The following is a 13,605-nucleotide window of genomic DNA, read 5'->3' as shown; positions in this document are numbered from 1 at the left end:
TCTGCACATCCTCCCCGTGTGTGCGTGGGTTTCCTCTGGGTGCTCCGGTTTCCTCCCACAGTCCAAAGATGTGCGGGTTAGGTGGATTGGCCGTGATAAATTGCCCTTAGTATGCAAAATTGCCCTTAGTGTTGGATGGGGTTACTGGGTAATGGGGATAGGGTGGAGGTGTTGACCTTGGATAGGGGGTAGGGTGCTCTTTCCAAGAGCCGGTGCAGACTCGATGGGCCGAATGGCCTCCTTCTGCACTGTAAATTCTATGTAATCAATTCTATGTAAACCACTCCATTCAAGGACTTGGATATCCAAAGCAGACTGATGCTTCAGTACAACAGCGAGGAAACACTACATTGTTCAAATGTTTTCTTTTGGATGAGATACTAAATTCAGGCTCCATTCATCCGACCAGTCCAGTGGTCATGAAAGAGCTCATAAAGGGTGTTTCATGTCCGAGCCAACATTACCGCAGTGCACACCGTTAAAAACAGATCATTGATTAAAAAAGGTAACTGAGATGAGAGAGGGGTCGCCAGGCTCATGGGAGAGGTGTATTTAACTCTCAGCTGTCTGCAGCCAACAAGAACAAACTGCTGGCAGTGACAGTCAAGGCAAATGCTGCTGCCTCTCACCCTTTGGCTTTAATGAAAGAGAACTATCACTTGCAAAGCAGGTCTACCTCAAAGAATGGAGGAACCGTCCTAATTTTGATCTTCATACTGAGATCCCAAGATTTCAGTTTCTAGTCCTGAATTTGGACCTTCCAAAGTGAAACTTGAATTAGCCCATTTAAGTATCCCTACTGCAATTATACAAATGTTTAATTACATAGAACTTTCTGGTTATATTTCTATCATTGGGTTACACCTATGTTAACAACCATTGCTGAAATACAAAAAACCTTTATTAGTACATGATTTGTAGTCAATTATTATACAATGTTCCTTTTTTTTTTTACAATTTTGTTATGATTAATACAACAATCCAATGCTACATGATCTACATTACAATACTGGAAAAATGCATAACGGGCAGCAAAATCACTTTGTGATGCCTTGGTCAAGAAACGCCCCCACCCACATCAATAGAACAGATCAGGTGGAGATGGCTGTAAATGAAAGTTGGCTGCCACTTCACCATTAATTTCACAGTGACTACACTTCAAAAGTATTGAATTGGCAGCAAAGTGCTCCGGAATAATGTGATGTCGCGAAAGCTGCTATATATTCTTTAATACAAGTCCAGAGAATGAGTAATGGCATATGTTTTAGTAATGGGGATATCAAAGACAAGTCATGACCTAATATTTAAAACCAAAACCTTCCCAGGAGTCATCCGTGGTTAGGAGTGGAATCCAGCCAATTTGCCCCTCCTTATTCCAAGGGCAGCAACTGCAATAATAATACCTCAGATCTTATCGCAATTAGATCAGAACAGGAGGAAAACGTCAAAGTGGTAAGAATTAAAAATGCCAGTTTACACATATTTAGTTTTATAAAGTAAGTAATTATGTTACAAGCTTCGAGCTACATTTTTAGGAGACTCCAAACTGTCTGGTAAATACTAAGGCCTGGCTTTTCCCAACGACAGATGCACCTTCCCTAAGAAATCAACAGTTCCCTCCACTCATGCCTGATTCTGGTGACCCAGGTATAGGAAATATGGGGCTGGATTCTCCGCAGCCCAGCGCTGAAATTGCGTTTGGCGCGGGGCGGAGAATCGAAGTTCCCGACCAAATCGGGCCTGGCACCACTCAGGCGATTCTCCCCAGAGAATCGCTCGTCTGTGAATTACGCCGCACGGCTGGGGGGGCCAATGCCAGAGGCCCTCCCAGCGATACTCCGCTCCTGACCGGCCAAGTTCCTGACGGCGTGGAACTAATGTGGTGTGGCCGTTCGGGACTCTCATGCAGCGGCTGTGAACTCAGTCCACAGACGCCCTGGTGGGGGATTGAGCACCGGTGGGGGGGGGGGGGCGCCTTATAGGCGGCCAGGGCAGCGATCAGGCCGGTCCGATGCAGGGGCGCGCGGGCGATCGGGGGGGGGGGGGGCCTACATTGTCCGTGTTGGTCTGCGGTCCGAGACCGACATGGTGCTCGGCAAAGCCGCTGCCACTTTGCGGGCTCGGAACCGGAAGTGCGGATGCCAGTATCCGAAGCCAAAGCTGCGAGAAGCTCCCCGGGTCCCTGCTAGCCCCCTGCAGGAAAGTGGATCGCCTATTATTTTTTGCAGCAAACTAAAGCAATTCAATGTCCATTGGAACTCATTGTCAAAATTAACTGTCAAAGGCAATTATCAAGCTGTGAAGGCATTTAAAACTCCTGTCCTTGAAAACATTTGGAGTTTTGAGATTATGCACTTGAATAAAATGTTTGTTTTTAATAAGAATGTAATCAAAGGTATGTAAATATTGTGAGTGGGTTTTTACAAATGAATTAATGATTTAAAAAAAATAAAGTCTGCAATAGACACCAATAACTTTATTTTATTTAATCTCAGCCTGGGTGCTGGGGTCTGCTCATGCCGGATACTGATGTGTTGGTATGGCAAGTGTGAGGACAAATGGTGGTAGGTGGGGGGGGGGGATGTGTTAGTTGGCGTAGAGGCTATAAAGGACTATATAGGTGGTAGAGGGACATAGGTTGGCATGGACCATAGAAAGGTTACAGTTCAGAAAGAGACCATTCAGTCCAATCTGGTTTTAAGTATTCTGTAATGACTTGTCTTTGATATCCCCATTGCTAAAACGTGCAAGGCTATGGGGTAGGTGCTGGAAAATGGAATTAAAATGAGCGACTAATTTCAGCCTCAGCCATCAACCTAGGCAACGAATTCAAGATGCTCACCACTCTATGGGTGGAAAAGTATTTCATTGTCCCCAATCGCCTTACTTCTATGCCCTCTGGTAACTGACCACTCAGCTATGGGAACCAAGTGTTTTCTGTCTCCCCTATCTAGGCCCCTTGTAGGTTTGTACACCTCAATTATGTCACTCATTACCCTCCTCTGTTCTCAGGAAAACAACCCTAGCCTATCCAATCTCTCCTCATAGCTGCAAATTTCAAGCTCTGGCAATATGAGAGGTCATATGGTTGGGTAGAGGGACATAGGGAGTGTTTGGGCCACTTAGGGCTGTTTTTTGCTTTGGAAGTTTTTATACAAAATCTTGGCAATACAACGCAGAGTAGTACAGAGGCTGGTTTAGCTCGGGGCTAAATCGCTGGCTTTGAAAGCAGACCAAAGCAGGCCAGCAGCACAGTTGAATTCCTGTACTAGCCTCCCCGAACAGGCGCCGGAATGTGGCGACTAGGGGCTTTTCACAGTAACTTCATCTGAAGCCTACTTGTGATAATAAGCGATTTTCATTTCATTTCAGAGGCAGGCCTTCTGCCCAGCCCACCTCTGTACGTGGCAGGCACCGCACTTGTTCCAGGAGTGGCAGGTCCCACCACCCCAGAACAAAAATTCCAACTTCCAGGGCACTTCCTCCTGAGTCAGGTTAGCAGAGCCGGGAAACGTCCCGACTCTCCGTTCCTGATCCAGTAGCGAAATTCCAGGCCTAAGTATTAAATTATGAACAGTATTGGGTCATGCAGCTCCTCAAGACTGCTCCCCCGTTTTGTTAGATCATGGCTGACCCGTATCTTAGCTTCATTAACACACTGTTGTTTCTTATCCATTAATAACCCAACCGTGCACATGAAGAAGTGCTTCATGACATTTCCCTTCTGCAGACTTGCTCTAATTTTAAGATTATTCCCCCTTGTTCTGAACTCCCCCTAGAGAAAATAGATTCCATCTACCCCAGCATGTCTTTGAAAAGGCAAATGGAATGCTAACTTTTATTGCGAAAGGACGGGAGTATAAAAGAAGTGTTGTTGCAATTGGATAGTGTTGGTGAGACCACATCTGGAGTATTCAGTTTTGGTCTCCTTATTTGAGGAAGGATGTGGTGGCATTGGGGGCAGTTCAGAGGAGGTTCACCAGATTGATTCTGGGGATGAAAGGGTTGACATATGAGGAGAGATTAAATCGCTTGGGCTTATACTTGGAGTTTAGAAGGACGAGAGGGGATCTGATTGAGGTGTATAAAATACTAAAAGGGATTGATAAAGTAAATGTAGACTAAATGTTCCCCCTTGTGGGGCAATCTAGAACGAGAGGTCACAAATATAGGTTGCGGGGGGTAGAATTAGAACTGAGATGAGGAAGAACTACTTCTCGCAGAGGGTGGTGAATTTGTGGAACTCGTTGCCCCATAGTGTGGTGGAATCGAAGTCATTAAATGTAATTCAAGAAGGAGATATATATATTTGATTTTAAAAACGGGTTAAAGGGATATGGGGAACAGGTAGTAAGGTGGATTTGAGACCAGGAAGAGATCAGCCACGATCTGATTGAATGACGGATCAGGCTCGGGGTGCTGAATTGCCAATTTCTGCTCTTAATTCCTGTGTTCCATCAAATCCTGAACACTGGGCTGGTTTAGCTCACTGGGATAAATTGCTGGCTTTTAAAGCAGACCAAGCAGGCCAGCAGCACGGTTCGATTCCCGTACCAGCCTCCCCGGGCAGGCGCCGGTATGTGGCGACTAGGGGCTTTTCACAGTAACTTCATTGAAGCCTACTCGTGACAATAAGCGATTTTCATTTAATTTCATTTTCACTTGGATGCTGAAGCCACACGGCTGAAAAAAATAATTGTTTTTATAATTTATACTTTACTTTCCCCAATGTTCTTCTGGACTGACCTCTCAGAAAATATTTGGCGAAACATCGGCTTCAAAAGAACAAACTTAAATGAGTGCTGAAACAAAGTCAGACCTTACCAGAGCCAAGTGACTAGATACACGTTACTGACACAATGGCCAAAACCATCTTCGATTTTAAAATTCACAATAAAACGTTCATTAAGTTTGTTTACAGTGTTACTGGACCTGGCTTGAAGCAGTGCATGTATATATCAATAACATTCTGAAATGTTAAATCCTTTCCCAGATGGCCTGAGAACGCGCACGCAGTTTTAAAAATATAAAACAGATTGAGTTCATCAAAGGGATACATACTGCTGCAGGAAACGCAACATAACCCACTCTATCTGGACTTGGTTATTAACGAAATTCTGGCCAAACTAAATATTCTGTTTAACATCAATAAAGTTTTCCTGAAAAGCCACAACAACATAAAATTGAGGACATGGCTACTTAGTACTCAAATACTTAAAAAATAAAAACATTTTTAAAAACTGGGAATAGAGAACTTTCCAATCAGACAGAAGATAGTTCGCCTCTATCTTGCAACACTGCATCTCTTCCCCAACATAAGTACAACTCCACTCCTTCAGTACAAGATTTTTTCCATTTACTACATTAACCATTCTGTGGTTCGAGGCCGACAACTACAACTGAATGAAGTATCATAACCAACTATTTCCATTTTGTTTACAGACAGAAGAGGATTTTGTTTATTGTTACATGTACCGAGGTACAGTGAAAAGTATTTTTCTGCAAGCAGCTCAACATATCATTAAGTACATGAAAAGAAAATGAAATAAAAGAAAATATATAATAGGGCAACACAAGGTACGCAATGTAACTACATAAGCACTGGCATCGGATGAAGCATACAGGTAGTAGTGTTAGAGGTCAGTCCATAAGAGGGTCATTTAGGAGTCTGGTAACAGTGGGGAAGAAGCTGTTTTTGAGTCTGTTCATGCGTGTTCTCAGACTTCTGTATCTCCTGCCCGATGGAAGAAGTTGGAAGAGTAAGCCGGGTGGGAGGGAACTTTGATTATGCTGCCTGCTTTCCCCAGGCAGCGGGAGGTGTAGATGGAGTCAATGGATGGGAGGCAGGTTCGTGTGATGGACTGGGCTGTGTTCACGATTCTGAAGTTTCTTGCGGTCTTGGGCCGAGCAGTTGCCATACCAGGCTGTGATGCAGCCAGGTAGGATGTTTTCTATAGTGCATCTGTAAAGGTTGGTAAGAGTTAATGTGGAGATGCCGAATTTCCTTAGTTTCCTAAGGAAAGACAGCGGGTAATGGTAATTCACTGCTTCTCCAGACCCACCTTTTGTTTCTTTACCCGTTTCAAAACCCTTTTGCCTTGCATCATCACTTGCAATTGAACCTGTTCCGTCAGACAGGCTTCCCTGTGGTTCTTTCCTTCTCCCGTCTCGGCATGTGCTTCAAATCTGGTAACATTCTCTAATCTTTTCCCGTTCTGATGAAAGGTCACCCCTCTACCATAAGCTGGCCAAATCGTCTCCTTCTGAGATGTAATGGCTCTGTGGCCTGAACTGATTTGGTTTCCCTCTGCACGAATGCTGGACATTTCCAACATTTCCTTTTTACAGGTTTACACAATGACCGTACGGCCTCTAGAAATTGAACTGAAACTATTTGAACTTGTTTCACGAGGGACCTTTCATCGGCAGAAGGATATGTCTATCCTTAAAAGTTTTCCTTCAAAGATTTTAACTGACGAACTTTCCCATGTTAAGTCTACGAAGCAAAACATACTGTATTTTTTTAAAAACTGCATAAACAGAAGACTTTTTAAGATTGTCTGGATTGAATAATTCATTTTAAACAGTGGAATGTAGACTAGCATTTGGCCCAGCCATAGCACTCCCATATCGTACCTCCCTATTGAACAATCAAATATTCTGGCAAGCCTGTAATACAGAAACGAAATGTAACAACCATTATATTTGTCTGTGTGGAGCTTGCACTTTCGCCCCGTGTCTGTGTGGGTTTCCTCCAGATGCTCTGGTTTACTTCCACAGTCCAAAGACTTGCAGGCTAGGTGGATTTGCCATGATTAATGCACGGGGTTATGGGGAGGGCCGAGATAGGGGTTGCGATTCTCCGCTTCCCACGCCGGGTGGGAGAATCGCGGGAGGGCCGGGCGACTCACGACACACCGCCCTGGCACCCCCCGCCATTCTCCCACCCCCACCTCCCCCCCCTCGGATGAATCGGCGCTCACCGTTTTTCACGGCAACTGGCGATTCTCCGGCCCGACGTTCCCAACCGAGGCAACCACACCTGGTCGTGAACATGGGTGCCAAAGTTCCGTTTGTGGCTTGTAGGGGGGGGGGGGGGGGGGGGGGGGAGAGAGAGAGAGAGGGGAGTGCCCACCGATCGTCGGGCCGGCGTCTCCAAGAGACGCAATCTTTCCCCTCCGCCGCCCCGCAAGATCAAGCCGCCACGTCTTCCGGGGCAGCGGCGGGGAAGACGGCAAGCGCGCATGCGTGGGTTGGAGCCGTCAGCCGCGCATGTGCGGGTTAGAGCCGGCCAACCTGCGCATAAGCGGCTGATGTCACTTAGGCGCCTCCGTCGCGTCATTCTCGGCGCGCCGGCTTGACACAAGCGTCAAGGCCTGGCGGCCGAGATTTACGGAGCGCCGCTCCTAGCCCCCTGGGTGTGTGTGTGTGTGTGTGTGTGTGTGAATAGGGTGCGAGGAGCGGCATCCGGCTGAGTTCACAATGGCCTTCTCGATTCCGTGCGGGAGCGGAGAATTCCGCCCAGGGTGCTTTTTCAAAGGGTCAGGGCAGACTCGATTCGCTAAATGGCCTCCTTCTGCACTGTATGGCGTAATTGCAGTGTTAATGTTAAGCCGACTTGTGACAATAAAGATTATATTATTATGAATTATTAAACTGAAGGAACAGATTCTTCAACTTTGTTTCTGGAATTTTATTTGAAGCTGTTGCTAAAGTACGGAATGGTTATTTCAACAGAGCAGCCAAAGTAGTGACAAAAGAACATAGCAGCCAAACACCCACATGGCTGAACCCCTACTGTCCCCTCTCAAGGTACTCAGTGCTTTTGTGAAGGACACCTCAAGACGATTTTGGACGTCTGGCACAAAACCCGTTTTAAAAAAAACATTAATGCATTAATTTCTCTAATCAAGAATTGATCTGTGCAGATTTGATGCTGCATTTATTACAGGCTGACCATCTCCTATCTGAAATTCGCAACCCCCCCCCAACAGAGTGCCGACGTGTCACGAGTGGGAAATCCCACATGGCTCCCGGGTGATGCGCAGTTCCCAACTCAGCGCACATGTGCAGTATATTCCGAAATCTGATACACTCTCTGCTCCACACATTTCGGATAAGGGACTTTCAACCTGCACTGCGATCTATACGAAGGACATAAAATCACAGCAGAAATAAGGATTCACAGGAATGATACTAGTATCAGGAAAGCATGTGGAACATTCCTTGTTCCAGGCCCACCAGGGTCCCCTCCCACAACTACTGTACCGATACATTGATGACTATTTTGGTGCTGCTTCATCCTCTCATCTGTACCTGGAAAAATTCATCAACTCCGCTTTCAGTTTCCACCCCTCCATCACTTTCATCTGGTCCATCACAGACACGTCCCTTCCCTTCCTTGATCTTTCTGTCTCCATTTCCGGCAATGGACTATCTACTAATATCCACTACAAGCCCACTGACTCCCACAGCTATCTGGACTACAGCACTTCGCACCCTACACCCTGTAAGGACTCCATCCCTTTCTCTCAGCTCCTTCGCCTCCGTCGCATTTGTTCCGATGATGCCACTTTCCAAAATGGTGCTTCGAAAATGTGTTCCTTCTTCTACAAGCGTGATTTCCCACCTACAGTTGTTGACAGGGCCCTCAACAGTGTGCGGTCCATCTCCCGCGCCACTACCCTCACCCCCTCCACTCCCTCCCAGAACAAGGATAGAGCCCCCCTCATTCTCACATTTTCATCTCACCAGCCTCCGTGTGAGAAGCACAATCCTCCGCCATTTTCACCAACTCCAGCGTGATGCCACCACCAAACACATCTTCCCTTCACTCTCTCTGTCAGCATTCCACAGAGACCGTTCCCTCCGAGACAATCCAGTCCACTCCTCCACCATACCCAGTACCTCTCCCATCATCCATGGCACCTTCTCATGCAATCGCAGAAGGTGTAACACCTGCCTTTACCTCTTCCATGCTAAACATCCCAGGCCCAAAGTACTCATTCCAGGTTAAGCAGCGTTTCACTTGCATTTCTTCCAATTTGGTCTATTGCAATTGCTGCTCCCAGTGTGGTCTCCTCAATATCGGAGAGACCAAATGCAGGCTGGGTGATCGCTTTGCTGAGCATCTTCGGTCTGTCCGCATTCAGGACCCTGACCTTCCCGTTGCTTGCCATTTTAACAAAAGACCCTGCTCCCATGCCCACATGTCTGTCCTTGGCCTGCTGCAATGTTCCAGTGAAACTCAACGCGAACAGGAGGAACAACATCTCATTTTCCGGTTAGGCACGCTACAGCCTTCCGGTCTCAACATCGAATTCAACAACATAGAACAGTACAGCATCAACTTCAGATGATTAGTTCTACCCCACCTCGACCCATTTGTTTTCATCCCCTTTCATTTTAACTATCTTTTACCATTTCTTTCTTGTCTTTATTAATATATATTAACCCCCCCCATCTTATCCACCTTTCCTTACCCTTTCTCCTGCTTGCTTCCCCCCCCCCCCCCACATCTACAGTTTATCCTCTGATGTTAGTTTTTCTGCTGTTTGGCTTTTCACATCTTGTTCTCTCTGGGGACTGCCATTAACACTCTTTCCCCTTAGTTTCTGTGGCCTGTAGCACCCGGTTTCCCTGGGTTTCTGTAGCTATGACTCATCTTTCATTCCCACTCCACAGTATAAATATTTCCCACTCTCTCTGCCTGTTAGCTCTGACAAAGAGTCATTGGACTCGAAACGTTAGCTCTTTTCTCTCCCTAGATGCTGCCAGACTTGCTCAGATTTTCCAGCATTTTCTTTTTGGTTTGAGGAAAGCACAAATAGACTGAAAGTCTTTTCTCTAGAAAAGCGAAGGCTGAGGAGTGACCTAACGGGGGTCTTAAATGATGCAAGTTTCTTTTCGTGGTCGAGCTGTTATACACGAGATCTACGACAAACAAATCTGAATTCTACTTCAATTCAATATCATTATTATAAATGAGGCTTTGAGAAGAAAATGAGACAAAGTCAACGCCTTCTACAAATTTGGTGAACGGCAGGAGGTTTTAAAAACAAAATACCAATAAATTGTAGAAAAAATAAAATCATTCACTCAAGATTACTTAGAAATAACAAGCCACATGTCTGAAAGTAAGCAGAGCTACTACATGATTTGCTGCATAAACTAGTTAACAACTTGGATCTGTCACAGCTCCAGGGTCCCAGGTTCGATTCCCGGCTGGGTCACTGTCTGTGTGGAGTCTGCACGTCCTCCCTGTGTGTGCGTGGGTTTCCTCCGGGTGCTCCGGTTTCCTCCCACAGTCCAAAGATGTGCGGGTTAGGTGGATTGGCCATGCTAAATTGCCCGTAGTGTAAGGTTAATGGGGGGATTGTTGGGTTACGGGTATACGGGTTACGTGGGTTTAAGTAGGGTGATCATTGCTCGGCACAACATCGAGGGCCGAAGGGCCTGTTCTGTGCTGTACTGTTCTATGTTCTAAGTGGTGAGCTTTAGTCTCCGCGCTCCCAAGATTCCTCTTCATTTAATCAGTGAGTAATTCTCCTCTTGCAGGTGAACTGGGTTACTCACACTAAACCCGGCGGACATCCAGAAACCATTAACATTCTGGCAAACCCTTTAATGCACCACTTGTTAGTGCTTGAAGCAGGATTTAGTAAACACCCAGTCCCACCTCTCCATTTTTCTGATACGTAGGAACATCAAACATAGGAATTAGGAAAAATGGTAAATTTATTCATGATTTAAAAAAAAAAAAATACACTCACTGTACACCTGGGTGTTTAATGCCAGAAATTAAAACTGCTCTCGCGGAGCACCACGTAGTCATTCAGATATAGCCTATATTAAAAATCTGGCGTCTTATATCACACTTCCTGTAATCAGGCATCATTTTGAACTACTTAAAAATTTGCCATGTTCTTCTCCTCGTGGTAGCAGCAGCTCTCCACCTATTTTTGGACCTTTCTTCTCCTACAGAGAAAGAGAGAATTCGCAAATATCAGCATGTGTTAACCAGTATGTAGACAACAAACATATTTAAACAGTTCTGCGGCAGTCTGATATGTCATGAAGCAAACTAGAGTACTTGCAGAGAATAAAAGTGAATTTGGTGTAAAACAGTTTAGTTACCAACAAAACACTAAATTGAAATGGCTCATCAAAATTGAGACCGGCATTTATGGATATAAATTAATCTCCATCAGGGCGGTGGTTAGCACTGCTGCCTCATGGCACAGACGACCCCGATTCAATCCCGGCCCCGGGTCACTGTCCGTGTGGAGTTTGCACATTTTCCCAGTGTCTGCGTGGGTCTCACCCCCACAACCCAAAGGTAGGTGGATTGGCCACGCTAAATTGGCCCTTTATTAGAAAAAAGTAATTGGGTACTCTAAATTTATATTAAAAATAATTAATCTTCAAATATGAAGTGTTAATGGGAAGATGGTGGTGTAGTGGTAATGTTACTGGACTGGCAATCCAAAGGCCGGAGTTATCTTCGGGGTACATGGGTTCAAATCCCCACCACAGCAGTCAGTATAATTCAAATTCAATTATTAACCATGGAATTGAAAGTTAGTCTCAGTAATGTTGACCGTGAATCTACCATTGACTTTTGTGAAATATAAACACCTGGTTCACTAATGTCCTTTAGGGAAGGAAATCTGTCACCGTTACCCAGTCTGGCCTACATGTGAATCCACACCCACAGCAATATAGTTGATTCATAACTGCCCTCTGAAATGGCCACTCAGTTCAAGGACAATTATGAATGGGCAGCAAATGCCAGCGACAACCACATCTGGTGAAAGAATAAAAAGATCCACACGCGGAAAAAAAACCATGCTGCCTATTAAATCACCGTTCATTTATATGATATTAATAGTAATGCATATTATATATAGAGAGACTGAACTGAGGCAGAGAGTGTTTTACATATATCGGGCTGAATTTAATAGTTGTGCCAGTGGCCCTGTTCACTAACCGGAGAGCTGGTGGCAATCTCGCCATGGCCTTTTCTGGGCGCCCCGATAGGATTGCATCCAAATCTGGCACTCACCTGCCTGCTGACAGGGTTCCCGGGGCGTTTAAGGGTCTCAATTCACCTGGAGCAGGAAACCTGATTAAATGCCACTCTCCCACTTTCCCGGGGGTGACTTTAATTGCATTTGTTGTGTCTCTAGTTACACTACTTCAAAACTAGCACTTCTCCCAAAACTCTCATAGATCATAGAATTTACAGTGCAGAAGAAGGAGGTCATTCGGCCCATCGAGTCTGCACCGGCTCCTGGAAAGAGCACCCTACCCAAGGTTAACACCCTATCCCCATAACCCAGTAACCCCACCCAACACTAAGGGACACTAAGGGCAATTTATCATGGCCAATCCACCTAACCTGCACATCTTTGGACTGTGGGAGAAAACCGGAGCACCTGGAGGAAACCCACGCACACACGGGGAGGATGTGCAGACTCCGCACAGACAGTGACCCAAGCCGGAATCGAACCTGGGACCCTGGAGCTGTGAAGCGATTGTGCTATCCACAATGCTACCGTGCTGCCCTTATCTTCCTCTCTTGCCACAGGATTAACTTTTGCTTCCACCCCAACAGCCATCTAAAAAAGATGTGAAAATAGTAAAGGATATGGGGGTGGGAAAATCGATGGCTAAATTTCAAGGCCCCTTTGGAGTATGTATTGCTTAGTCTAAGACTTTTCAGACTTACTAACCTGACTCAAGAACAGCTTCTTCCCTACTGCCATCAGACTTTTGAATGGACCTACCTCGTATTTAGTTGATCTTTTCTCTACACCTTGCTATAACTGTAACATTATATTCTGCAGTCTCTCCTTCCTTCCCTATGTACGGTATGCATTGTTTGTACAGCATGCAAGAAACTATACTTTTCACTGTATACCAATGCTAACACTGTTGGGGAGGTTTTAAACTAATGTGGCAGGGGGATGGGAACCAGATTAGGAAGTTAGAGGTCAGTAAAGAGGCAGCAACTAAAACCAGTAAGGTACTAGATAATAAACTCAATGTGACTAAGGGGAAGAGTAGAGAGGGAAGAATTGATGAACGCAAAGGGACTGGTGGCCTGAGGTGCATTTGTTTTAATGCGAGAAGTGTAGCAGGTAAGGCAGATGAATTTAAGGCTAGATTAGTACCTGGGAATATGATGTTATTGGTATTACTGAGACTTGGTTGAGGGAAGGGCAAAATTGGCAAATAAATATCCCAGGTTAAAGATGCTTCAGGAGGGATAGAGAGGGCGGTAGAAGGGGGGGGGAGGAGTTGCATTACTGGTCAGAGATGATATCACAGCTGTGATTAAGGAGGACACGATGGAGGACTCAAGCACTGAGGCAATATGGGTGGAGCTGAGAAATAGGAAGGGTGCAGTAACATTGTTGGGACTTTACTGCAGGCCTCCCAAAGGGGAGCGTAAAATAGAGTACAAATATGTAGACAGATTATAGAAAAATGTAGGAGCAATAAGGTGGTCATGATGGGAGATTTTAACTTCCCCAACATTGAATGGGACTCATGTAGTGTTGGAGGCGTAGATGGAGCAGAATTTGTAAAGAGCATCCAGGA

The 13,605-nt window shown here is 45.5% G+C and overlaps 1 protein-coding gene across 3 annotated transcripts in view; it reads right to left on the bottom strand.

The window, feature by feature from the left end:
- Positions 1–10,719: 10,719 nt before the first annotated feature.
- The window catches only part of mcm10 (minichromosome maintenance 10 replication initiation factor), a 65,826-nt gene continuing 62,940 nt past the window's right edge, over positions 10,720–13,605 (bottom strand). For all 3 annotated transcript variants that reach the window (XM_038811927.1, XM_038811928.1, XM_038811929.1), the window contains exon 20: positions 10,720–10,977. In XM_038811927.1, coding sequence (XP_038667855.1) covers positions 10,894–10,977 — 84 coding nt within the window. In that variant the 3' untranslated portion in view covers positions 10,720–10,893. The remainder of the gene's footprint in view (positions 10,978–13,605) is intronic.

This window comes from Scyliorhinus canicula, chromosome 11, assembly GCF_902713615.1.
Source record: "Scyliorhinus canicula chromosome 11, sScyCan1.1, whole genome shotgun sequence".
NCBI classification, from domain to species: Eukaryota; Metazoa; Chordata; class Chondrichthyes; order Carcharhiniformes; family Scyliorhinidae; genus Scyliorhinus; species Scyliorhinus canicula.
Note: the sequence above shows the minus strand (reverse complement) of the source record. Positions and strands in the feature narration are given on the sequence as shown.